We start from the raw sequence: 24,728 nt of genomic DNA, 5'->3' as shown, positions 1-24,728 counted from the left end.
CTTATCGAGCGAGCTGGGGTACGCACAGAGAAGGGGGAAGAGAGTGTAGGACGCGCTCGCGTCGCTCACAGCGGCGCGGCGGTAGGTCGAGTCGTTGCAGTGCGAGTCACGAGTGACCAAGTCGCTCTGGAGAGGGGCTGCGGAATTGTCGGCTTGGGGATGACCAGGTTGCCGGAGAGGTGGTCGACTGGGCACAAGACCACTAGCGGACCGAGTCGGTGGATAAGGAATAGAGGGGAGGGAATAAGCGCGGCGGCGGCAGCGTGGAGTAAATCCAGGCTTGTCGAGCGAGGGTGCGTCGACTGCTGCCGTGCTGCTGCTGGGTGTACGAGAACAAGAACAACTGAACAGGAGAATGACAAAGTCGAGGATTAAAACATTGGGCTGATCGTTGAGAGAGTGACTCGGGGCAGGCTCGCTCGACTGGGCTCCCCCCTCCTCCTACCCCCGCCGGTCGGCTCTGTCGCAACTGGTGACGCTGCCGAGGTCAACTTGAATTCGGGGCGGAACCAGATTTCACTATGTAGGTTACCAAACCCACCACTACCACCGAGGCGGCGGCCATTATCAAGTCGCCGCGGGCTAAATGCAACGGCCTCTATGCATAGGAATGAACACAACACTAGTCAAACGTAACCTTGGATCCCTGCGACTCTACAATGCCAACCTTTTCGCGCTTGGCCATGGCAAGAGCGGCACCAGGCGCCTGTCGTCCCTTCGACTCCCACTTCTTGCCGCGCTTGTCGCCACGAGGCTGGTCCGATGTCGCGGCCTCATCGCCGCCAGAGATGAACGACGCGGCAATACGCGCCTGCGCACCGCGTTCAGACTCAAAGTCGGTGCCGCTCGGCCTTGCCGCCTCATCGCCGCCCTCCTGCTCAAAGTACCGTGGCTCGCGCTGCGGCCGTCCACCACGTCCGCCACCGCGGGCACCGCCACGACCGCGTCCACCGCCGTCTCCACGGCGTCCGCCCGAGCGCTTTTGCGCCTCCTCGCTCGCAAACTGCAGGTTCAACCTGTTACCACGGAGGTAGTGGTTCTTGCGGTTGAGAACTGCTCGCTTGGCGTGCAACGCCGACTTGAAGTCCCAGAAGGCAAAGCTGTGGCGTTAGATAAGGCCGTCGCTGCGCCACTCACCCCTTGCAACGACCAGTGTCCTCGAATTGCGCGAGACGCGTCTTGATGAGGCCAGACTTGATGCCCGAGCGGCTAGACATGGCCGCGGGGGCCTTGGGCTTGGCCTCTCCGTCCTCGTCCTCGGCACCCTCCCCTCCCTCTCCCTCCTCCTCCTTCTCTTCCTCCTCCTCCTTCTCCTCCTCATCCTCCTCAACGTCCTCAGCATTGCCCTCCACCAGGTCACGAAGCTCGTCCTCAGTGGTGTCGAATGGCAGGTTTCCGATGAACAGTGTGGCACTCTCGGGGTGCTTCTGGGTCGCCTGGGCGAGGATGCGGTCGTTTCCAGGGGCCGAAGTCGAGGGCTTGGGCGTGCGAGCGTCTGGGTTGGCCTTGTGGTCGTTACCAGCCTTGATCAAGAGGCGGCGTCCGTCAAACGGCCTCTCGCTCAGCCCGATCGCAAGCGCCTGCAGGGCCTCGGTCTTGAGGTCAACGTACGCGAAGCTGCCACCGTTAGCACAGCCAATAGCCCTCTCCCACTCACCCCTTGTTGGCCGCGAAAGTACCGTTTCCTGGCTTCTTAGGCAGGTTGACACGCGTGACGGCGTCGGGCTCGCCACCGAGCTCGACGATGCCCTTCTCGACAAACTCCTTGAGGCTGTCCGGTGTGGTCCGGAACGCAATGTTGCCAACCCAGACCGACCACTCGCCCTTGGTGGCCTTGGGCTCCTTCTCCTTGCGCGCCTTCTCGCCCGTGTGCCGCTTGGTCTCGTCGCCGGCGTCCTTGTCGTTCTCGCCGACCGGCTTGCTCGAGCGCTCCAGAGGCGCGTCGCCGCGCTTGGCACGCTTGCGGGCCGCACGGATCTCGGCCTTGGACATTGGTGCCTCGGCGGCAAGGTCGATCTCGAGCAGGTCGGCGCTGTCCCCCTCGTCCTCGGCGCGGCGCTTCTTGGAGCCGGCTTCGGTGGAGGGCGCCTCAGCAGGAGCTGCTGCTCCCTCGGCGGCGGCCTTCTTGGCGGCCTTGCGGGCTGCGCGCGCCGCCTCCTGCTCTGGCGTCCTTCCCGACTTGCGTGACTTGCTGCTGCTGTCGTCGGCCATTGTGCGTGCTGTGAGCGTGTGTCGCGATCGCGATGAAGATTGCTACAGCCGTGACGTCTAGAGTGGGAGTGAGATCAACATTTTGGGATTAATAAGGGGTAATGTTGGGGAGAATAATGGCTTGCAATCTGAAGCCACGTGTTGCCACGTGGGGAGTGAGCCACGCGTCATGACAGCCCAACAGCCAACGCAAGTGCCAGCGCGCCTGCCAACTCGCCTCCGCCAGCGTGCCGCCTCCGACTTGGACACCCATCTCACCCAACTGCTCACTCCACGCACACGCTAACAACTCATCTCGGCACCTCCCACCCAAAAGCAATGGCTCAACCGCCCTTCATGTCATCCCGTTCACCCCCACCATTGCAACACCCAAAGCCAACACACCCGGCATACCCGCCCCCAGAGCCACCTCACACACCAGGACGCAGCTCGGCGTCCTCGCCCTACTCGATCACGGGGCGCCTCAGCCAGGATGACGGCGGCTACCAGCGATACTCGTCGCCGCCCGTCGACCAGCAGCAACAGCAGCAGCACCAGCAGCACCACGGTGCGGCTTCCACCTCGGCGTACAACCCCGGCGTCGGCGGCCCGGCACATGCGCGCGGGTTCGGCGCGGCCGGCCCTAACGCCGCCATGGGATACGGCAACAACAACAACTTTGGCGGGTGGCCAGGTATGAACGACGCGACGGCCCAAATGGGCTTGCAGTTTGCCGGCGGCGCCGTGCAGGCAGGCCAGGACTACGTGGAGAAGAACGTGAGTGAGCGTCGGCAGAGCATGGCCTGACTTGCAGCTCCATCGGTACATCCCCCTGCCGCTCGTCAAGACGTGCTTCTCGGTCACCAACTCGTATGTGCTTCGCAAGCTCCGCCTTGTGCTGTTCCCCTGGAGGCATAGGCCGTGGGGACGCCAGATCCGCCGGACGGGCGACAACGGCAGCGTCGACCAGTGGGCTCCGCCAAGAGATGACATCAACGCGCCTGATCTCTACATCCCGACCATGGCGCTTGTGACCTACACGCTGCTTGCCACGCTCGCCTCGGGTCTGCAGTCCCGCTTCGACCCCGAGGTGCTCGGCCTCTCGCTCTCCAAGGCCATCGGTGTGGTTGTCACCGAGTTTGTTGTCATCAAGCTCGGTTGTTACCTCCTCGACGTGCGCGGCGGCGGTGCCAGCGGCGTCGAGCTGCTGGGCTACGGCGGATACAAGTTTGTTGGGTGGGTAGCCTCTCCACTGGGTCTTCTACCCATGCTAATGGCCGCAGCATCATTGCCACCATCCTCGTGTCGTTCCTCAACGTCGGCTGGGCGGTCACTGGCGCGACCTTCTTCTACACATTCTGCGCCAACGCCTTTTTCTTGGTGAGTACAGGCTGCATGATCACCGGCTGCTGCTGTGCCCGCTAACGCTACCCAGCTGCGATCGCTCAAGTACGTGCTGCTTCCCGATCCAAACACCTCGGCGACGGCGGCAACGCTGTCGCCCGGACAGCGCAGCCGGCGTATTCAGTTCCTGTTTGTCGTCGCGATGGCGCAGGCGCTGTGGATGGGGCTCCTGAGCCTGGTGTAGAAATCATATGCATAGGCGGAGTAGAACAGAGCATGAGATGCATGCTGGAGTTACACCCCATCACTAGGCGCCACAAAGGCCGCTTCCGCCACGTGGTACCAAATCGCCGGAGTCGCCAGGCGGAGGACGGAAAAGTCAGGAGTTGGAGGCCGTTTGGGTGCGAGCGAGGCAGCGGCAGCCATTCATCCTCGACATACTTTGCTTGCACTTTGCAGCATCTCGCCATGTCTCTTTCCTCTCTCTCAAGTGTGCGCGGGCGTGTCGCAGGGCGTGAGTAGGGCGTGGACCGAATCTGGTCCCCCACCCCGGGCCATCGCTAACCCCCCTCAGTCATCTCGAGCGTCGCCGGCCCCTCGCGGTCCTTCAGCGCCAGCGCTGTCGCCTCGGCCTCGAGCGCAAAGGAGAATGCGCGCCGCAAGAAGGCCAAGTCGCTAGCTAAGCGCGAGGCGCTCGCCCAGCAGTGGGAGGCCGAGACGTCGGACCCCGTCCTCGGGTCCCCGCTCAACGGCGACCCGTCGGCGCTGTACGAGGGCTCGCGGCTGCAGCGTGTCGTCCTCAAGGCCGAGGACGTGTGGTACGCCGCGCCGCCAAACTACGCCGCTGGCGAGGAGCCCGCGCACTACCTCCCCGGGCTGAGCGCGGCCGACAGGGAGCTGCTCTTCGGCGCCGTCCCCTCGGCGACTACCGCCCTCGCCTTTGACCCCGAGCGGCCGGCCGCGAGCGCGGCCGTCGCCGCCGACCAGGAGCAGCAGACCGAGACGCTGCGCCGCATCCTCGACCTGCGCAACTCGGACAAGGAGGGCATCAACGTGGTCAACAGGCAGCGGATCGCCGAGGAGTTTGGCCGGAAAACGGCGTCGGGCGGCCTCGACACGGGCAGCTCAGAGGTCCAGGCGGCGCTCCTCACCTACAAGATCCGCAACCTCCACGAGCACCTCCAGACGGGCTTCAACTCGCGCGACACGCAGAACCGCCGCAACCTCCGCATCCTGGTCCACAAGCGCGCCAGCGTGCTCAAGTACTTTAAGCGCCGCGACGAGGTCGCCTACGACGCGCTCCTCAAGGACCTCGGCCTCACACGGCGCGCCGTCGAGGGTGAGGTCAAGGTTGGCATGTAGAAGAAGTAAAGGTGGGTCTTTGTTGTGTGCCCCCCTCCCCCCACCCCCATCTCTCGAGTGATGTTTTTTACCAAACCTGATTTAATGAGCCTGAGCCGCTTGCGGCAAAGCTGTTATCTTTTTACGTCTGACGTTCTTCTTCCTCCCCCCTCCTCCTCTGGTTACACGCGAACAGCGCTGACAACGACCAGGGTCAGTCAGTACGATACCACCAATACCATGTACCGTGCTGTATGTTGCATATGTTGCATTTGTTTCTCTGGTGTGGCGGGCGGGGCAATAGGTCGGGCAATCACGGGGAAGCAGACAGGAATATGCGTCTGCGAGAGAGCTCGCCAAACAATTGCTCGGCGCCGCAGGCCGACTGTGGACTGAGAGATCGCTGCCTGTCCAGCCTGTCCAGTCCAAACCTCGCCCGCAAGCCCGCGCTGAACAGACCATAACATACGCACTCTAAAAACTACATTTAACTAAGCCAGCTCTGGCTCATGAGCTGCTGCACAGCAATAAGCGACTGATACCTCACATCCGGGTTCTCATTCGTCATGAGCTCCATCACGCGCGTCTTGCCCTGGAGCTCGGTGAGGAGCGACTTGGCCTTGTCGCCGCCATACTTAACAAACTTGCCGACATCGTTGGCAGCCACCGCCAGCACCAGTGGGTCGCGGCTCGTCTTGAGAATCTCGACCAGGCGCCTAACCGACCGGCCGTTGTTCTCGTTGATAAGGCGCGACGTGTTGAGGCGCCAGAAGTCGTCCGACTCGTGCGCTGGCGACCAGACCAGGTGGCCAGACTCGAGCTCAGACGTGTACTCGTCGTACGTGGTCAGGCCGTCGAAGCGCGCCTTGAGCTCGTCCTTGAGGTAGTTGAGGTCCTCGACAACGTCCTCATCCGACCACTTGCGCTCGAGGAGCGAGTCGACGAACGCCGCAAGGCGGACCACGAACATGGAGGGGAGGTTGGCCGCAGGGGAGATGGTCAGGAGGTTCTGAATGGTCAGCTTCTTTGCGACGTTCGTGGCAGCCGACGTACACGGAAAGTTGCCACCACAACACGGATAACCTTCTCCTTGACAGCGTTCTTGGCAATGTCGATGAAGAGGGCGACAATGTCGTACTTCCTGCATGGGTTAGTTCCTGCTCCAAAGCGCCCACCCACTTGTCGAGACCATCAGCGGCGGCCTGCTCAAACGAGAGCTGCCAGATGCACGAGATGGCGCTGTACTGCTGCTGAGGCTGGGGGTTCTGCTTGAGCCACTTGACAAGGCTGGCGAGTTAGTAGGTAGTCACATAATACGGAACTGGAAACCTACCCAGAGATACACTCGCCCTCCTTCCACACAGCGGTGCGGAACTGCTTCTTGCCGAGGACAGCGTTCAGGACCTGGGCCGCGACATCGCGGGGCTGCACGCGGGACCCGTTGAGGATCGACGAGACAGAGGAGAGGAAAGTGTTGACGAGCTCGGGAGGGAAGTCCTTGTCGTCGGTGCTGCGGGGTCAGTGTCGTCCGCCTACACTCCACCTCGACACCCACGCGATAAGCAGAGCAAGTATTCTCAAGCTCTCGAGATGCACAAACTCCTCGTCAGTGTCCATGGTCAGGCACTTGACAATCGGCTGGTACGGGTCCTGCGCGTCCGTCTTGCTCAGGTCGTGGAAGTAGGCAATCGTGCTCTGGTCGGCGAGCATGTTGGAGATGGACACGAGCACGGCCTGGACCGTGTCGACACGCTGAAGCTTGCGCAGAAGGTCGATGTAGAGCTTGGCATACTGGGGGCCCTGCTTCTCGAAGACCTGGCCGCGCTGGTTGATAGGCTTGGAACGTGGTCAGTACGGTTGTGGCTGGGAGTGCGCGGGCAGGCGTAAGCCCCGCCGTGAACCACTCACGAGCTTCTCGAGCGAGCGGAGAAGAGTGCACTCCTCCTGCGAGAGGAGCTTGGCGCGCTGGTAGCCCTATGACGGTAAGCACGGCCCTTGCGGCACTGCAGCGGTACTCACCTCCCAGGGGATCTGCTTGGCCGCGAGCTTTGAGAGCTGGTCGTCCAGGTAGGGCGAGAAGAAGGGCGGGGGGATTGCTGCTACGACTGCCATGGTGTCTCGGTCGTTGCGATGAAGCGGCGTGCGAGGAGTAGTGACCGCTGGGCAATGCACAGAGATGCGATGGAAGGTGACGCTCGTCGATGATCACGGCGGCGGGCGGCTGCAGCCAGCGAGCGGCACGGGGTGCTGTGACTGGGCGATGACGGTGAGCCAAATGGGGGGGAGCCAACAAGCAGTGGCACCTGCCATGTTTCAACTCGGTCGCCACCCACAACCTACAAAACATTGCCATCTCGACATCGACCCAACACCTCTCCCCATCACCTCAAAAACACGGGCAGACACCATGAGCACGCCCGTGTCGCTCACCATCCGCCCGCCGGGCGCCTCCTCCTCCTCCAGGCCGCGGCAGGGCAACTGGAACGCGCCGAGCCAGCGCATGTTCCACGACGACGACCGCGAGGACGACGACGACGAGCACTCGTTCGGCCGCCCCAAGCCGAAAAAGCAGAAGGAGGACGAGCGGATTGAGGGGTTCGGCAACGGTCGCGCGATTGGGACGCGCCGCTCGCCCCCACCGCTCGTCATCGCGCCACAGCCCAACAAGGACTGGCGCGAGGTGACGCGCCGCGCCGTGCCGACCTACCTCACCGAGGGCGGGAAAGACGAGGCCGACGGCACTCCCGAACGTATCGGCGATGAGCCCCAGCGCTCCGGTCTGCGCTTCGTCAAGAAGGAGGAGAAGGAAGCGGCCGCCCCTCCACCACCGGCACCAGCCACGAACGGCGCCGAACCCGAGGACGTCAAGCCCGACATCAAGCCCGACGTCGAGGCGCTCTCGCTCGACGAGCAGGCACTGCGTGCCGTACTCGCCGGCAACGTAGAGCCCGAAACCGATACGCACAAGGACCTGGTGATTGCGTCGGCGACCGATGCGCGCAACTTTCCCACCGAGGCGGACGCGCTCGCGCGCGACCTCGGCGCACTGCCCGAAGAGTCGAGCCTGGACGACTACGCCGCTATCCCCGTCGAGGCGTTTGGCGCGGCCATCCTCCGTGGGATGGGGTACGACCCGAAGAAGGACACGCCGCTGCACGTGCCCAAGCCGCGGCCGGCGCTGCTGGGTCTCGGCGCGACGGCGCTGACGTCCGAGGTCCCGCCGTCGAGCCGCAAGAAGGACGGCAACAAGAAGCGCCGCGAGGCGTTCGCGACGCGCGGCGGCCGCGGGTTCAACGCGAGCAACCTGCTCGTCAAGCGCGGCGACGAGTCGGGCAGCGTTACGCCTGCTGGCTCGTCGCGCGGGGACGACAGCGACGGCGGGCGCAGGCGACGCCGCGACGACGATGACGACAACTACGATAGCGGGCGGGATTCCAAGCGCCGTGACGCGAGGGACGACGGGAGGGATGACAGGAGGGACGACAGGAGAGACGATAGGAGGAGAGATTACGAGACGGACGAGGAGCGCGCGCGGCGCAAGGCCCGCGAGGCCCGCGAGGCGGAGCGGCACAGGGATCGTGGCGGCGACCGCGACCGTTATCGTGATCGCAACGGCGGGTCGGATCGCCGAGACCGCGAGCGGGACCGTCGCGACGACCGCGACCGCCGAGAAGACTCGCGCGACTATCGCGACAGGCGCGACGACCGCCGTGACGACCGCCGCGACGACCGACGCGACGATCGCAGAGACGACCGCGACCGCCGCGACAGAGATAGAGACTACGACAGGGACAGAAGGAGCCGATCGGACAGGTAGACAGAGAGCAGCTGTAGTAGCACAAAGTAGACACCACCACCCCACACATAGGCATGAATCAGAGCTCACTGTGCATATGATACCCTCACTATTGCTTTACTAAACCACTCGATGTCACATGCAAACTACACTAGACGCCTAGTCGGACTTCCAGATACGCGCCAGACTCTGCTCGTCCATGACAAGAGGAACCACATCCGACGCGTCCTGCTCCATCATCCACTGCTCCTGGTCCTTGATGTACGTCATGCGCTGCTGACCACGCAGGCTGATGTCGCCGCCGATAAAGATGACCATCTGGCCCGAGCCATCGGGGCGCACGGGCAGGAGGTACTCTGCCGGGATCTCAATAGTCTCGGACGGATTGGAGATGAGGCGACAGATGACGTTCTCGGCTGTTGTCGACTCGATGCCCAGGATCTGGCCCTCAAGCTCGCCTCGTCGGAAGTGCAGCGGGTTGCGAGAGCCAATCTTCTGAGACTTTCCAACCTTGACGAGAACGTTGCGGAAGTCGAGAGCCCAGTCCCAAGCAACGCCGGTTGCAGTAGGAGCACTTGGAGCAGCTCCTCCGAATGGCGTGGGTGCGCCGAACGGTGTTGGTGCTCCAAACGGAAGGCCACCAGGTGTTGGAGCCGACAGTCCCGCACCCGGAGTTGGTGCAGACAGGCCGGCGCCCGGAGTCGGTGCCGAGAGGCCAGCTCCAGGCGTGGGTGCAGAGTAAGGAGTCGGCGCGCTGAAACCTCCAGGCGGGGCCGGAGTAGGCGCACTCAATGCCGCACCAGGAGTAGGGGCACTATACGGGTTGGAAGGCCCACTGCCGTATGGTGTCGGTGCAGACATGGGGCCCTAGGTCATGTCAGCGTCCCTTCTGCGCAAGCCAACTACCACACTCACCCTTGATGTTCCGGGGTCGTTGTACCCGGCACCAGGCGTAGGCGCACTGTACGCGTTTGGTGTCTTGCCGCCGAATCCGGCACCACCCCAACCCGGCGTCCTTCCACCGTCACCACCGTACGACGGGGCAGGCGTCCGTCCTCCACCAGTACCAGCCCAACCAGGCGTCTTGCCGCCACCACCGGCCCAGCCTGGCGTCTTGCCGCCACTGCCCGCCCATCCAGGTCCAGGCGTCTTTCCACCGGCACCCCAGCCACCCGGCGTCTTGCCGCCCGACGCGTACGGGTTCGGCGTCTTGCCAAAGCCACCAGAGCCGTATGGGTTGGGAGTCTGACCGAAGCGACCGGGTGTAGCGCCGCCGTTTGGAGGAGGCATGCCGCCATACGGGTTGGCGTCGTAGCCACCACCAGGCGGACCCCTGTTGTAACCGCCGCCGCCGTTATAGCCACCACCACCACCACCACCACCACCACCGACCTCCAGAGGCGACGTGACACCAGTCTTGGGGTCCTTGCGCTTGAGGAAGGCCGTGGCGACCAGAATCGTCTTGTTGTTGGTGGCGAGCTCCACTCGACACTTCTCGCCGACAACGTCTTTGATGACTCCCACGAGACCCTTGTAGGTCTGCTTTGTGACAACAACGGGCGTGTTGATCAGCCTGCGGTTTCCTCCGAATGCAGGAGGTGGCATGAGGCTGGCACCGCCCTGTGGAAGCTGCGCGTTGAGAGCAGGGTTCATCTTGGTCAGGTCGCTGGTGGCAGACTTTGGCGTGACCGACACGAGCGACGACGCGCGGGCGACAAAGACGCCAGAGTTCTCGGGGTAGTCGCGGTTGTGCAGGAAGACGAACAAAGATCGCGAGATGTTGATGACTTCTCCGCGGCGGTAATCGCCATCGACCTCCTTCATCGCGTCGCCAACCTTCATGTCGTTGCCTGCTGAGTCGGTGGCCACCGCGTACCGTGCGTTATCACGACGAAGCGACACCTCGTTTGAGCTGACCAGGCGCGAGATTCCGTTTTGGTCCACGACACGCAACGATCTGCCCTCAATCTTGACGATAACTGCGGCGGTCGTCGAGTCGAGCATGACGAGGTCGCGCAGGTCAAACAGACCTGTAGGCTCCGAGCCGCCGGCAATGTCTGCGGCCTTGCGGATGTCCTTGGAGAAGGCCTTGAGCTCCTGCTCGCCCTGGTCGGACATGAGGGTGACAACGTCACCCTTGACCTCGACAACCATACCCGACACATCGGCATTCTTGCCAGAAGTGATCTTGACGTGATCTCCGACATCGAACTTTTTACGCACACTGCGGGAGGGGACCTCGACAATCTGGCCGTGGATTTCGCCGCCAATAGCCTTGATGGAGATGGTGTCGGCAGCAATGGTCTCGACAGAACCAAGCAGGCCTGCCAACTCGCCCTCGAAGACTTCAACCTTGTCGCCGGGGGTAACGAATGAAGAAGTCAAGTTGCGGTTGGCCTCGGCAATTGCAGTCAAGTCGAGCTTGCTCGTGTTGCCGTCCTCGAATTGCGCAACCTCTGCGAGGGACGGGTTGACCTCTTCGGTTGTGAGCAAGTTTAACTTGATGTCTTTGAGGCAGTAGCCGTTTTTGTATTCGTCGCCGTCAAAGATGGTGGCGCCTCCCGCTGAACCGCGCACCTGGCTGCCGTAGATCTTGCGCACTTCGTCAAAGTTGAAGAGGCGCTGAGGTGGCCGGAAGCTGCCTCCTAGGCCACCCTTGCCGTTGGTGATACGCTCCTGCTTCTTCTCGCGAGGCGTCAAGTCGATGCGTGGAACAAACTTGACACCGACGACACCACTCGTCAACTGGTCCGTGTCGATGACCTGGGCCAAATCGCCAGTATACCTGCCACGCTTGAGACGAACCCACATGCCCGGCACGAGGTTGATCTCCTTCTTCTTGATGCGGAGAAGCGGGGCCATCTCCTCGATAGGGACGAGCTGCACGCCGCGTGACATGTAGACGCCGACGATGCCTTCCACGGCGGCGGTAACAGCGGCAGCCTGCCTGGCTTCGAGGTAGAGTATGCCTGGGAGCGAGTCGCGATAGAAGACTGAGAGGACATCATGCGGGTTGGCACTAAACGCATTCGCGAAAACCTTGCGGAAGATGGATGCGGTAATCGAGCGTTCGCGGCCAGCCTGGTGGGGTCAGCCCAATACCCTCTGCGCGTGCTCACCTTGATGCGAATCTGCCACAGGCTCGGGTCATCGACACCAGGCATGAGCAGACGCTGGGGGATCTGGTCGCTTTCGGCATTGTACTTTGCCTGGCGGCCGTGCGCGTGTCGCTCCTTGATGCCCTTGAGAATCTCATCGATGTCGGGCTCCTGCTCCCGACGGATGGAGCGGTCGAGACGGCGGTGGTGTCCCTCGTCGGCGATGCCGTCGTCACCCGCCTCCTCGATGAACTCCCTCACTGTTTCCCGTTAGCCAAAGCAGCAAACGCCTCATCAAAGTCCTCACCATCCTCGTAGTTGTCATCCTCGTCCTCTTCTTCCTCGTCATCATCGACAACGGCTTCGACATCGAGGAAACGGTTCGTCTTTTTACGGCGGTGCTGCTTATGACGCTGCATGTGTGAGCTTGGAGTCGTGGACACGGGGCGCGTGGTAGTCACCTTGTTCTTGTGCTGATCTGACCGAATGTTAGCATCTGCGAGGCGCTTGTTGCAGTGGCTGCTCACCGCCGTCCTCATCCTCGTCATCCTCGTCCTCTTCGTCATCCTCTTCCTGCTCGTCGTCGTCGTCGCCCTCTTCGCCCTCGTCACCCTCCTCTCCACCGCCACCGCGCTGAGGCTGCTCCTGCTCGTCCTGGGCCCGGGTGTCAATAGTGTTCCCCCGACACTCGGCTCGTCGCCACTCACCTCTTCCTCTGTTGGCGATAACAGTGAAAAAGTTGACGTCAGCATACGTTTCCCATCCCTGCCAGCGATCTCGTCTCACCGTCCGGGTCAGCAACCCTAGGCTGTATTGTTGTGAGCTGCGATCCAACCCCAGCGCCATCACGCGTTTCACTCACCCTCTTCCTTGCGCGAACGGGAGAAGAGCGCTCCTCATCCAAGTCCGCCGAGGATGACCGCTCGTCGTCCGACATGGCTGCGAGTCGTTGGACGTGGGGGTGAGCTTGATGGTGAAGTGTGCAAGGTGAAAGGTATTGATTGTCTGGTCAGGTGGAATTCGTCGAGTGCTGGACTGGCAGTCGACGACTTCGGCACCTCCACACGCGGGCCTAAAGGGAGACTCACGGGCCTAATTTCTGCGGGCCTATTTTTATGCAACCGTATTCGAAGTGGCAGTGATGGCAGTGATGGTTGTGCTGGTATTGGGTCCAACAGCGTGCGCATGCATACCGTTTTGCACTCCTAGCTCCAAGAATTCTGAAGTATTGGGTCGGTTGACAAACAAATCATTCCCACGGTGGATGCCATCGTTGACACTGGGTCAAACAGACGTTGACAGAGACGCTGTCCACAATCGAAAGTGTACAGCCATCATGGCCTCCATACCTGGAAGTAACCAGGTGTCATGATTTGCGACCATCGAGCAAGCTCAACCACGAGCCGATCGCCGTCAAATCTTCTGTGGACTTCGTACACACGGTTCAGGGAGCCGATCTGCTGGACCTTTGGCATGTAGAGTGCCAGTCCGGCCAGGTCTGTGCGAGTTGGACCGGCGCTCTCTGGCGCGTTGGCGTGGAGGATGCGGAGTGGCGCAGAGGCGAGAGCTGCCGTATGCTGGAGCACACGGCGGGAAGCGATAGATATGTAAAGCTCCTCGAGCGCGGGGGACACATCGAGGATGGCCGACAGTGTGTCGCTATCAATGACGAGGTTGAGCAGCGCGAGTCTTGTCAGGCGGTGAAAGTCGATCTGGCTTGTGAGGGCCTCGAAGGCAGGTATTGGGAGAAGCCGGTTGCGCTGTGCGGTGTGGGCGCCGTTCGTGGACAGAGTGAGCTCCAGAGCCGTTAATGTGTCTGTTCGTCGAAGTAAGGGCATGTCACCTGGCTCTAGCACCTCACGTCCGTTGGGGGCCGGGAAGGACAGCGAGAATGTCTTGAGAGATGACAGCTCTGGTGCTCCCGAGAGGTCTATCAAGTCCTCCCAACGTCAGCTTGCTACCAACACGCAGTACGTACCGAATGGGGCGGCGCGTCCAAGATGAGCTCTTCGATGCCGTCGGCCTCCCGCAGGACATCGTACACGCCCGTGCGTGTTATCCGCGTGCAGCCTATCAGCTGGAGGCGCTTCAGAGAGGAGAGGTACGGCGCCAGCGCGCGGAGCATGTCGTCGTTGATGAGGTTGAAGCTCTGGTGGGTTAGCGAGCAACGAGTAACAAACCCACCTTGCATATCAGCGCGAGCCCCTCGAGCCCGCCGATGGGCCGCTCGCACAGGAGCGTGATCACGTCTGAGAGGGCGATCCTGAACGCCACATCGGGCATGTACACGCGCAGGTCGCGTAGCTGGTCCATGGTGGCGAGGAGGGCCGGTTCGAAGAGGCGGGTGGCGTGGCCCGAGAGCTCGACGTGGTGGAGCTTGGGCAGGCGGGTGACGATGTCGAAGAGCTCGGCGAACATGGAGCGGTCTCGCTGCGGGGTCAGCTGGAGTTCAAGGAGTGGGAGGAAGCTGACCGTCCAGACAAGCCGCTCGAGGTTGTTCATCTGGCGGAAGGCCTGGAGGACCATGTCCTCGAGCGCGTTCCGCTCGTCGCCCGTAATGTCGAGGGGGAAGAAACGGACGTCTGGGGGCCGGTCAGCGACGTCAGGCCCACACCGTACCCAGGCTCCGAACGGCGGCACAGAGCTCGGCGTTGGCGGCCAGCGTCTCGAAGACGCGGAGGAACTGGCGTTAGCGAGCCTCAGCCCGGCACGAACACACCTTTTCCTTTGGCGCGGGATCCCCTAGCCGTCAGCGCACCCCCACACACACACACCACTCACATGGCCGCACCCAGATGTCGCGGTACAGCGCCCTGCGCGCGATGCCCGCCCAGTCGCGGCACACGCGCGCCGCGGTCGCCAGCTCGCCCGGGCGGCTAATGTGCTCGAGCACGAGGGGCAGCAGGTCGGCGTAAGCGAAGAGCGCGCCGAGCGGCGAGCTGGCCCCCGGGTCGGCCAGGGGCGCGGGTAGGGCAAGCGTCACCGCCGTCGGCGGGGGGGACGGGGTGCGCACCGGCTTGCTCGGGGCGCCCGCCTTCCAGCCCTGCGCGCGCTCGAAGATCCGGTCGAGGCCGAGCGGGCGCGGCGGGCGGTCGACGCGGATGCCGCCGAGGTCGTGCAGCGCTTCGTCCATGGCGCTGGGTGCGATGGGGAGCGATGGCGAGAGTGACCGTATGTCATCTGGCGTGGGCCGGTTCAGGTGGAGGCGCTGGTGGAGGCCGCCGTGCCTGAACCACGCGACTTTGCCCCCGCGACAAAGTCCCTCCTCGACTTTCCGGACACCTACAGCCCATCGACATCGGCATCGACAAGACCTAAAACCCACACCCACACCATGCTCGGCGGCCCGCTCATCCCCCGCGCGCGCGCGCTCGCGCAGACGTCCATCGGCGCCGACCTGCGGCAGCAGCTCTTCGCCGGGCCCTCTGGTGCGTCGCGTTTCCCCCCCCCCCTCCCTCGTGAGCTGACACCCGTCCGCAGGCCTGCAGACACAGATCCGTACGGCTACGAAGCGCGGCGGAGGCTCGTCCAAGAACGGACGTGACTCGGCCGGCAAGCGCCTCGGCCTCAAGAAGTACTCTGGTGCGTTTGGCCCGCCGCGCCGCCCGCGCTTCGCTCGCTCGCGCGCCCGCTGACCCCCGCCAGAACAGTACGTCGTCCCCGGGCAGATCATCGTGCGCCAGCGCGGGTCCGAGATCCACGCCGGCCAGCACGTCGGCACCGGAAACGACTACACCCTCTACGCTCTCGAACCCGGATACGTCAAGTTCTACACCAGCGCCCTGCCGTACCCCCACCGCGCGGCCGACCCCGTCGCCCAGGCCGCTGTCGACGCCGCCCGCCCCGCCGTCAACAAGCCCCGCGGCGTCCGCACCTTCATCGGCATTGTGAGGGAAAAGTCGGACACGCTCCCCCGCGACGAGCGCGCACAGGGCCGCGAGCGCCGTTTCTGGGGCTGGCCCAAGGACGGCGCAGAGGCCTCGCCATAGCCACCCCCATCCACAGTCATCAAATCATAAGATGCATCTATTCCCCAGCCAGCCCTAAACAGTCCGTACCGCTGCCAACGCAGCATGTAGCCAAACATGGGTCCTGTAGACAGACAGGTGCTGTGGTGCGCAAGCCATAGCAGCGTGCTCACTGCTGGGTCGTGTGAGCGGCGCTTCTCTCGTGCACCCCCACCCAGTGCCACTTACCATATCGTCCGCACTAGAAGCTACGATCATGCTTCATCTGAATCGTCTCCGACGACGATGACCGGTCTGGCATCTTCTCCCAGATCGGGTCCACGTCGGGCCCGTCGAGGTCACCAGCGCCGTCCCAACCCCAGCACCAGACATACTCTGGGCCAGTGGTAAACTTGACCTCCTCGTACTCCTCTTCCGAGAATAAGCGGTCGTGAGGGCCGAACCAGCTGCGGTCCTGCGGGTCCGAGTGCGGGTCGTCGGGCGCGCCACCGATGCGCTTGTAGCCACGGATGGCCGTCAGGTTGCGGCGCTCGGGGTGGATAATGTCGTACACCTTCTTGTCGTACGCGAGCTTGACGCGGGGGACCATGATGATACGCCCGTAGCCATTCGCCCAGTAGTCGTTGCAGATCAACGAACACTCCGAGGCCGAGCACTCGCCATTCTGCAGCGTAGCCATGCGGAACTTGACAGGGGGCGCAGCGTAGAACGGCTCGGGGTCGAGAATGGCCACACCGTTCCAGCACGACTGGACCTGGACGGGCAGGTGGCGCTGGAAGCGGTGGTTAGACTCGATGTGGTGGAAGACCTGCTCGAACGGCGCGTTCTCAAGAGCCGTGCCGTTGAGGTCACGGGCGACCCAGTTGTCGTAGAAGACGGGCGCACCAATCTCGTCGTGGTACATGTAGTCGGCCGCGCAGGTGATGCCAGCGTTCTGGCGACGGCTCTGCCAGATGAGCTCGAGGAGGTCGTCGACGCAGGGCAGGATATCGTTCATGAACACGATCGAGTCGAACACCTCGCCGTTGTTGTCGCGCAGCTCGTGCAGAGGCTGCATGGCCTCGTTACGGACCTCGGCGAGGTACTCGATACGGTGGTTGAACGCACCGCGGATACGCATCGACGAGCGAATGACAACGCGGAGGCCGACACTGCGCGAGAGCGCGTCAAAGATGCGAAGGAGCGCCTTGGTCTGGTCCTTGGAGCCGTTCTCGTAGATGGACACATAGACGTTGTGGAAGCCGAGGATCGCAGCCGTCCTGAAGAGTGTCGAGAAGATGTCGGGAATGACATCGAACGAGTTGTACAGGTTGATGGCGAAGAAGTACTTGTGCTGCTGCGCCTGGAGGTCGCGGCGCACCGTGTCGCGGCGGCTAAGCTGCTTGTGGCGCTCGGGCAGGACAGTGAGCTGGTCCTTGCCGGCCATGCCCATCAAGCGCCCGAGCCAGCCGTGGGCGTGCCACGACTTCTTGTGGCCAACGAGCGGCGAGTACCGGTCCTTGGCCTGCTCTACGTAGAGCTCCTGCAGATCGCGCGTGCAGTCCTTTGTGTGGTGGGGCGAGAGTGTTCCGATAAGCTCGAGAATGCGCAATCGCTGCTTTAAGGACGGGAGCTGGATCTGGCTGCGGCCGAGGCGGTTTGCCGTCGGACGAACGCGCCCAGTCGACGAGCCATGCCACTCTGGGGTGGGCTGCAGGCGGGTCAGCGCAAGCTCCAACTACACCGGCCGCTGCCTCGTCCACGTTTACTCACGTCGCTTCTCCTCAAGAGCTGAAAGGACAGAAAGTTAGGGGTGGGCGGACAAGCGATCGAGAGGGCACGGTCGAATCGAAAGAAATCACGGTCCTCGCGTCAGTGTCCAAGCCACGTTGGAGCAAGCGCACAGATGATCTCTGTGCGCTGGCAACATATCAACTCACCGAGGCCACCAGCAAACCGACAATGATACCAATGAGAAGTGAGCCTGCCGAGGGAGCCCTTCTCCAGATTGGGTGCGACGTGAGGGGCCTCATTATCGGCTCTTGCTACGAGAGCTGCTGGTGAGCTGGCGAGCGAGCAGGGGGAGGTTTAACGGGGTCGCGTGTTGCTCCGACGTGGACAGAGAAGGGGTGTCGAGCGTGACTATGCTTTTGTGTTGAAAGGTTGAGATGTGTGATGATTGCTAGAGTGACAGGAGTTGGAGGCGTCTGTAGAGTATCTTTGGGCGTCCGTGTCGTGTCTGCCTGGCCAGCCCAGCCCTGCCGCTGCCTGCCTGCCTGCGTGCATGCCTGTCGAGCACTTTGCACCTGGACTGATCGTTGAATTCCATTCACGCTGGCTGCAGCGGAATCAAATCCGGCTCCTGGCCTGCTGGAAAACGCGCTAAGGGACGGGACGCGGGGAGGTTCAAGACGGCGGCGTGCCTGCCTCCAACCTGGCGTCGATTAAGGTTTACGTACAGGCTGCTCAAAAGTCATGACGAAAGTCTGGACACTGCCTCGCGCGACGAATACACGATGAGGACAGTAAAATACATGGCCTGCCAACAGGCGCTTGTATAGAGAGAGAGACACACACACACAACCTATTATACCCACAGATCGGGAAACGCCTAAGCCCAGTGCTTGTCTACTCCTTCATCTCCTCGGGGTCACCAATGCCATTGGCACTGCACGGCGGTTAGCAACCACATCAAGGCAGCCTGAACCGCGACTCACTTGATGGCGAAGATGCCTTCTGCTTCTGGAAGACACGGGCTGTCGACAATCTTGCACACACGAGACGAACCACGTCCCTTGCGCAAGGACAGACGCGTGGTCGAGGCATGGGCCCTGTGCTGCGTCAGCCTCAACTCGGGTAAAGTGGTTGAGTGTCACGAACATGATGTTGCCGCCACTGTGGATTGTCAGCGCTTGAAAGCTACACGAACCAAACGGCACTTACATTGGCTTCTTGGCATCCGCTGACGCAAACTGGCCGCCGTCCACCTGGGCGACCACTTGGTTGGTGACAACGACGGCGACGCCGAACTGGGCGGGTCAGCGAGAGCAGCTGATTCTGGCCACCCACCTCGTCAGCAAGGCGCATCAGAGTGCGCAGGAATTTTGCGAGGTGCATCTGACGGGCCGAGAGCTCTCCGCGTCCAGAGAAGTCGGTACGGTAGAGCGACGTGCATGAATCGACAATGAGCAGCGAGAACCTGAGGGTCAGCCTTCGTTATCAGACGGCAACCTTACCTAGATTCGGCCATCATAGCGCTGGCTTGCACCAGGAGCTGCATCTGGTGGTCGGCGTTGTATGCACGGGCATAGGCAATGTTGTCCAGCACTTCCTCTCCGTTCAGGCCGTATCGTTCAGCGACCGCGAGCATGCGCACAGGACGGAAAGTGCCCTCGGTGTCGATGTACAAACACTTGCCCTCGCCCCCGCCCATGGAGACAGGGAGCTTCAAGTCAGCACAGCGATCGGAAGATGGTCCTTACCTGGCAGGTCACGGCGAGCGTGTGACATATTTGTGACTTGCCCGTACGGTACTCGCCTGGTGTTGTCAGCTTCGTGCCGCGCCCGTGCGCCGCAGCTAAGCCACATACCAAACAACTCGGTAATAGCTCCAGTCTCGATGCCACCTGGGGTAGTAATGTCAGCGATACACCACAGCGGCTTGGTGTAACATACCGCCGAGAATCGTGTCCAGGCCCACCGAGCCTGTCGAAATGTGAACGAGCTCGGACCGCCGCGCGTGGATTTCGGTTGCCGTCGTGAATCCCATGGGAACAAGTTTGCACGCTTCGCAAGGGTCAGCGCGGCGCCACTCGACGCGGGATTGTGCACGTACCCTCGGCCAGAATCTTGTCAGCCTTGGCCTCGCTGATGCCCTTGATAGTGCAGAGTTGCTTCTTGGGCGTGAACGCGACGGCCTCGACAGTGTGGAGGCCAGCATCGGCGAGCTTCTGGGTGTCTTGGACGGAGATGCCATATTCCTAGAGCCCAAGTTAGCGAGCGGCGGGGGTGCAAGACTTGTCTGGGGAGGAGGGAAGACACGCACGGCAAGCTTTGCGACGAGGATTGGGGCGAGGATCTCAAAGTCCTCCTCCTCGCCGTTGTCGCCCTGAAAAGGATCGTGCTCGGGGTCCTGCATTGTGCTGTGGGTGTGGTGGGTGTTGGGTGGGTGGGTAAATGGAGCAAGTGAGAAGCTGTGACAATGAGCAAAGTGCGGTGAAGAGAGGAGGAAGAAGGGGAAGGTTGCTGCTTTGTTGTTTTCATTTGGGCAGTGACGCGAACATCAGTCGCGTCTGGCTCAACACACGTCAACCGCGGATGACTGAGCGGATCACGTGACTCGACCACCGTCGACCACCGCATTTGATTCCCGGGGCTTGTAATTTGACTTTGGATCGATGGAAATCTCGTTACCACAAGGGAAACTGTAATCGGGCTTCTTAATCGGACACTGAGCGGCTGTGAACGACATAGTCCCCACCACATGACCTGTCGCCGGCACCTACGACGGCGTCGGCCAGGAACGTTCTGCACAGTGTCGTCACTTGCGAGCAAGGCAAGCGGGGAGTGGGTAGGCATGGGCCAACGCAATTCACCGCTCGCCTAAGTCATGTGTGACAACGTGAAATCCCAGCCAGCGAGTTGGGGGGGCTTGAAGGGTGCCGCCTAAGAAAGAGGGTGTGTGTGTGGCTCGCCAAGTGTGCGAGGGGGTCAGTGATGGTGAGGGTTCAAGGGGCTATGGCTGGCTGGCTGGCTGGCTGGGCAAAAGCCACGTTCTGAACCTGCAGGAGGTCGATGGCCGACAGATGGCCGCCCCTCCTGGATGCGGCCTGACCGGTCCGTGAGAAGGAAGGGGAGATGGATCTTGTCGTGGTGCAATGTTGGAGCTGCATGCGCCGCACCGAGCGAGACAAGCGAGAGGAAAGAGGGTTCCCCCTATTCATCGGATTGCTAGCCACTTTGGTAATATGTGCCAGCGAGCGGCCAGCGAGCAGCCCGAACGAAGGTTGGCACAAATGGCAGGCAGGCAGGCAGGACATTTATCGCTGCCGAGATGATTTAGCGCGTAGCGCCTCGCCCTCCCTAGATGGAGTTCCCTCGACGCCCAACCCCGTCCAGCCCTTGTAACCAGGCAAGCAGCAGTAACAGCAGCAGCAGCAGCAGCAGCAGGCAAGCAACTAGCCAGCTACCCCGCACAAGGTCCACAACTAGGTCGACGTCGTCGTCGTCGTCGTTGTCGTAGTCGACTATGTACACGAGACTGTTGCTCCCCCCGATCTCCTAGAGGGGTTGCTACTGCGGTGGTCACACACACCACACACTCTGTGGTACCTCGCCCACCTATACCTAGCAATGCACCTCATCTCGTCGCACTTCTCTCCCCTGCCTGCTCTTCCTGCTCTTCCGGTTGCGGCATTAGCTCCCAGCCTGCACCCTTTACAAAAGTGGATCGCGGCGCGTCAGTCGGCCTCTGTTTCCCCCTTACAACACCCCCCACGGCCCCCACCCGCCCACCCCACCCCACGCCGCCCGCCGTCATTCGGCCCACAAACCCACCCATCCCCCGGAACGAGAACTTGTTCCAACCCAGCCAAACCAGCCAAACCAGCCCAGCCAGCGACGGCGCCGGCGTCTCACACCCACTCACCGAGCCACCACCCCCCTTGTTCCTCCATCGTCGTCCTTTCACCTCGGTCCTAAACCTTGACAACCAACAGCGACAGCGCGCCGACACGACAAAGCACGCACGCGCACACATTGACACTCCCCCCTCCCAACACCCGATCCTGCAGCACCCGGGCGACATCACATTGCACAATCACCCACCAACCACTTGGCAACGACACATCCTCCATCCCTTGCCGAACTGCCAAAGCGCATCAAAAGTCCGGACAAGAGCCTTTTAGCGCTCACACTGGCCGTCTTGTTCCATTGTTAGCTTGACAACAAGCAGACAAGGCGACACGGCGAGTGCCCCCTACCTCCCCATTGCTTGTCGTCGTCCATCCGTGAGTAGAGCAACGCACCCCACTGCCATCTGCGCCGCAGTGCAGGGAAGAAGTCAGGCTGTCCCACGCCTCGGTTGCATCCAGCCCCCTCTCTTCCTCGGCTTCGGGATCGTTACTGACGTTACAGTCATACAACTTTGTGGCCTCGACTGCTTCGACCTCCCTTCCTCATCATCGTCCACCATGCGTCCAAAGGTTCTGGAGATCGCGTAAGTACCACTCCTTGGGCTGGCCAAAGCTTGGCGCTGTCACCACTGCCTTTACGACGCGTGCTGGACGTCCCATTTCATCACCACTTTGCTGACATGCTGCTCAGCTGGCACGAGACACAAGCCATCTACTCGTGCGACTTCCAACCGCTGCCCGTTGGACAGCTCAAGAGGCTGCTGCCCACCCCAACAGATGAAGAGGACAAGGCTCATGACAAAGGCCCGGTCATTGCCGGCGGTCGCTCGTACCGTCTAGCCACATGCGGTGGTGACTTCAAAGTCCGCGTGAGTGCCATCAGACAGACGCTGCAGCGACGAGACCTGACTGACGATCATAGCTCTGGATGGTCTATCCCAACATTCCCTCAGTCTCGGCCTCTACGCACGCGGCGGTTACGCGCAAAGAAGTTACGCCTCACCCACCACGCGTCGAGTATCTGGCCACGCTTCACAAGCACTCTGCCGCAGTCAACGTCGTCCGCTTTTCTCCCAACGGCCAGTTGCTAGCATCCGCCGGCGATGGTAAGTTTGGTGACCCTAGAGGCACCATTTACGTGGTTTGTCTCGGTGTTCACACGTTACACAGATGGAAACGTCATCCTTTGGGTGCTGTCGGACAGGCCGATCTCCAACTTTGGGGAAGCGGCCGAGGACGCTCCAGACAAGGAACATTGGCGGCCACAGAAGATGCTCCAGTGAGTGGGCTGCTGATGTTGGCGAACGCGGCTGACGTTCCCAGGGTGACCAACAAGCACGTCTATGACCTCGCGTGGTCACCAGACAGCGAGTTCTTCATTGCGGGATCAACAGATAACACGGCCACGATCTGGAAGGCGTCGAGCGGTGAGTGCAGACTGGGCGAGCTGCGCTAAACTTTACAGGCGAGTGTATTTTTGCTCTGCGAGAGCACTTGCATAACGTCCAGGGAGTCGCCTGGGACCCCCTAAACGAGTACATTGCCACACAAAGCAGTGATCGGTGGGTGTTGTGGAGCCTTGCTATTGTTCCTGTGAAGCTGACAGGTCCAGTGCTGTCCACGTCAACACGTTCGCGTTCCGCAACGGTGTACCCGATGTGCACCCTGTGTCTCGTGCTACACGGATGGAGATTCGTCACTCTCGAACACCGTCCATCCCATCAGGTCCCCGACCTGGGTTTGCCCGTCGGGGCTCAACTGCGTCGGAAGCCGGCTCTGTCATTACGACGGCTTCGGAGGTGACGGACCATCCGATCATTCCCGGAGGCTCGGCATCGGCCATCCAACCACCCGCAACACCGTCGAGTACGTCGGTGCCGTCAACACCCGTTCCAAGTGCCATGAACCCACCTCCACCAGGCTCTGCCAAGCCCAGCTCACGGCGGTCATCCTTCTCATCGCAGCACCCAGGGTCCCCCGCCCTGAGTGTGGCTGCCATGGGGTCCAATCGAGGGCGCTCGCCTTCGCCTATCCCTCCTCTCCCTGCCATGCGCGCTGTGGCGCCGACGACTGCCATCATGCAGCGTCTGTACGGAGAGGAGTCGATGACGCGCTTCTTCCGCCGACTCACATTCTCCCCCGACGGCAGCCTGCTCCTCACGCCTGCGGGCCAGATTGAGGACCAGGTGTACAAGGGGTCGCCTTTGATGTCGCAGCGAAGTTTATCGACAGAAGGCTTTGACGGGCCTCCTTCGGTCGGTGGTGACACTCCGTCGGGTGCCCCGCCAACTCGTGCACGCCCTCTGAATGTCGACGCTGGCAAGCCAACAGTATACATTTACTCTCGCGGCAACCTTGCACGGGCACCGATTGCGCACCTGCCAGGGCACAAGACTGCCAGCGTGGCCATTCGCTTCTCCCCCATCTTCTACGACCTGCGCACAGCCGCCACAGGGCCTGCTGTGCCAGCCGAGCCGAAACAGATCACGCTGGATGTCACCAACCCCAGCCCGGTTCACGTGTCACTGTCGATGCCGCCTCCACCACCTCCGCAGAAGGAGGGTGAGAGCAAGGACACGCCAAAGCCGCTGGGCAGCGTTTTCGCCCTGCCGTACCGCCTCTTCTACGCGGTTGCGTGCCAGGACGCGGTCTTGTTGTACGACACACAACAGGCTGGCCCCGTTGCAATCTTCCGCGGCCTGCACTACGCCGGATTCACCGACATTGCCTGGTGAGTTGTGTGGTGCGGAGTTTTGCTGACGTGACAGGTCGCCAGATGGACAGGTCATGATGCTGTCTAGTGCCGACGGGTACTGCTCAATTGTCGTGTTTGACTTTGGGGAGCTCGGCACTGTGCACGCGACACAGCAGCACCACCGACAGCTGGCTGCGATTGCTCACTCGCACGGCGGCAACCACGGTGTGAGCTCGGCTGCGGCGACGCCCATGCCTCTTTCACCATCAGTGCCGACGATGCGCGCGAGCCCTGCGCCACCTCGCAGCGAGCGCGAGTCGTCGGTGGCATCAAGCGCGGCGTACCCGGGTGCTGTCGCGCCGCCGCTGTTCGCGGCGGGGTCGTCGTCCTCTGTGCCTATCAACCGGCCACCAAGTAGCTCTGCGAGCTCTGTGGACGTGCCGCTGCCGACGCCGAGCGATGACTTTGACCATTTGGGGTCGAGCCTGCGCACGCCCGAGTCGTCGAGCGGCGTTGTGGGTCTTGGGCTGGGCGAGGAGGTCACGAAGCGCGAGCGGGGCAGCGAGAAGGGCACGGTGGGGGCAGTGCCACCGGCCAAGAAGAAGCGCAGGGTGGCGTTAACGCACCTGGGGGACGAGGCGGCGTAGAGCGTCGCGGCGCACCACGGCGCAACCACGGCGCACC

At 62.1% G+C, this 24,728-nt stretch overlaps 11 protein-coding genes across 11 annotated transcripts; 5 read left to right on the top strand and 6 right to left on the bottom strand.

Moving 5' to 3' along the window:
- Window positions 1–622: 622 nt before the first annotated feature.
- Window positions 623–2,211, bottom strand: NOP13 (Nucleolar protein 13; the record flags this gene model as incomplete). Its single annotated transcript, XM_069349075.1, has 3 exons — window positions 623–1,100; window positions 1,138–1,617; window positions 1,658–2,211. 3 exons carry the CDS (start codon window positions 2,209–2,211, stop codon window positions 623–625), a joined length of 1,512 nt encoding a protein of 503 aa, XP_069212619.1.
- A 336-nt stretch (window positions 2,212–2,547) lies between these two features.
- Window positions 2,548–3,778, top strand: hrf1 (Protein transport protein yif1; the record flags this gene model as incomplete). The annotated part of the gene is made up of 4 exons (XM_069349074.1): window positions 2,548–2,967; window positions 3,005–3,426; window positions 3,474–3,570; window positions 3,626–3,778. 4 exons carry the CDS (start codon window positions 2,548–2,550, stop codon window positions 3,776–3,778), a joined length of 1,092 nt encoding a protein of 363 aa, XP_069212618.1.
- Window positions 3,779–4,002: 224 nt separating this feature from the next.
- On the top strand, window positions 4,003–4,896 carry Q8F55_000420 (mitochondrial 37S ribosomal protein uS15m; the record flags this gene model as incomplete). The annotated part of the gene is made up of 2 exons (XM_069349073.1): window positions 4,003–4,048; window positions 4,109–4,896. 2 exons carry the CDS (start codon window positions 4,003–4,005, stop codon window positions 4,894–4,896), a joined length of 834 nt encoding a protein of 277 aa, XP_069212617.1.
- A 466-nt stretch (window positions 4,897–5,362) lies between these two features.
- VMA13 (H(+)-transporting V1 sector ATPase subunit H) lies at window positions 5,363–6,987 on the bottom strand (the record flags this gene model as incomplete). The annotated part of the gene is made up of 7 exons (XM_069349072.1): window positions 5,363–5,884; window positions 5,929–6,016; window positions 6,055–6,162; window positions 6,209–6,385; window positions 6,431–6,711; window positions 6,784–6,849; window positions 6,895–6,987. The coding sequence occupies 7 exons, from the start codon at window positions 6,985–6,987 to the stop codon at window positions 5,363–5,365; spliced, it is 1,335 nt and encodes a 444-aa protein (XP_069212616.1).
- Window positions 6,988–7,282: 295 nt separating this feature from the next.
- On the top strand, window positions 7,283–8,692 carry spp2 (DNA primase large subunit Spp2; the record flags this gene model as incomplete). The annotated part of the gene is made up of 1 exon (XM_069349071.1): window positions 7,283–8,692. The coding sequence occupies one exon, from the start codon at window positions 7,283–7,285 to the stop codon at window positions 8,690–8,692; it is 1,410 nt and encodes a 469-aa protein (XP_069212615.1).
- Window positions 8,693–8,830: 138 nt separating this feature from the next.
- SPT5 (transcription elongation factor spt5) lies at window positions 8,831–12,706 on the bottom strand (the record flags this gene model as incomplete). Its single annotated transcript, XM_069349070.1, has 8 exons — window positions 8,831–9,538; window positions 9,587–11,752; window positions 11,791–12,029; window positions 12,077–12,247; window positions 12,297–12,423; window positions 12,477–12,484; window positions 12,556–12,577; window positions 12,632–12,706. 8 exons carry the CDS (start codon window positions 12,704–12,706, stop codon window positions 8,831–8,833), a joined length of 3,516 nt encoding a protein of 1,171 aa, XP_069212614.1.
- Window positions 12,707–13,103: 397 nt separating this feature from the next.
- Window positions 13,104–14,902, bottom strand: Q8F55_000416 (uncharacterized protein; the record flags this gene model as incomplete). The annotated part of the gene is made up of 7 exons (XM_069349069.1): window positions 13,104–13,709; window positions 13,748–13,918; window positions 13,954–14,199; window positions 14,242–14,351; window positions 14,389–14,452; window positions 14,489–14,511; window positions 14,551–14,902. The coding sequence occupies 7 exons, from the start codon at window positions 14,900–14,902 to the stop codon at window positions 13,104–13,106; spliced, it is 1,572 nt and encodes a 523-aa protein (XP_069212613.1).
- Window positions 14,903–15,103: 201 nt separating this feature from the next.
- On the top strand, window positions 15,104–15,758 carry MRPL2 (mitochondrial 54S ribosomal protein bL27m; the record flags this gene model as incomplete). Its single annotated transcript, XM_069349068.1, has 3 exons — window positions 15,104–15,197; window positions 15,250–15,351; window positions 15,415–15,758. 3 exons carry the CDS (start codon window positions 15,104–15,106, stop codon window positions 15,756–15,758), a joined length of 540 nt encoding a protein of 179 aa, XP_069212612.1.
- A 220-nt stretch (window positions 15,759–15,978) lies between these two features.
- Window positions 15,979–17,749, bottom strand: Q8F55_000414 (uncharacterized protein; the record flags this gene model as incomplete). The annotated part of the gene is made up of 3 exons (XM_069349067.1): window positions 15,979–17,427; window positions 17,490–17,507; window positions 17,657–17,749. 3 exons carry the CDS (start codon window positions 17,747–17,749, stop codon window positions 15,979–15,981), a joined length of 1,560 nt encoding a protein of 519 aa, XP_069212611.1.
- Window positions 17,750–18,344: 595 nt separating this feature from the next.
- rhp51 (RecA recombinase Rhp51) lies at window positions 18,345–19,854 on the bottom strand (the record flags this gene model as incomplete). Its single annotated transcript, XM_069349066.1, has 11 exons — window positions 18,345–18,384; window positions 18,434–18,547; window positions 18,597–18,611; window positions 18,660–18,745; window positions 18,786–18,915; window positions 18,953–19,161; window positions 19,199–19,254; window positions 19,307–19,342; window positions 19,392–19,502; window positions 19,552–19,696; window positions 19,762–19,854. The coding sequence occupies 11 exons, from the start codon at window positions 19,852–19,854 to the stop codon at window positions 18,345–18,347; spliced, it is 1,035 nt and encodes a 344-aa protein (XP_069212610.1).
- Window positions 19,855–21,907: 2,053 nt separating this feature from the next.
- On the top strand, window positions 21,908–24,691 carry CAC2 (Chromatin assembly factor 1 subunit; the record flags this gene model as incomplete). Its single annotated transcript, XM_069349065.1, has 8 exons — window positions 21,908–21,933; window positions 22,041–22,218; window positions 22,272–22,455; window positions 22,520–22,628; window positions 22,673–22,776; window positions 22,815–22,911; window positions 22,962–24,080; window positions 24,118–24,691. The coding sequence occupies 8 exons, from the start codon at window positions 21,908–21,910 to the stop codon at window positions 24,689–24,691; spliced, it is 2,391 nt and encodes a 796-aa protein (XP_069212609.1).
- Between the last annotated feature and the right edge of the window lie 37 nt (window positions 24,692–24,728).

This window comes from Vanrija albida (assembly GCF_041260175.1).
Source record: "Vanrija albida strain AlHP1 chromosome Unknown contig_1, whole genome shotgun sequence".
Lineage (NCBI taxonomy): Eukaryota > Fungi > Basidiomycota > Tremellomycetes > Trichosporonales > Trichosporonaceae > Vanrija > Vanrija albida.
Note: the sequence above shows the minus strand (reverse complement) of the source record. Positions and strands in the feature narration are given on the sequence as shown.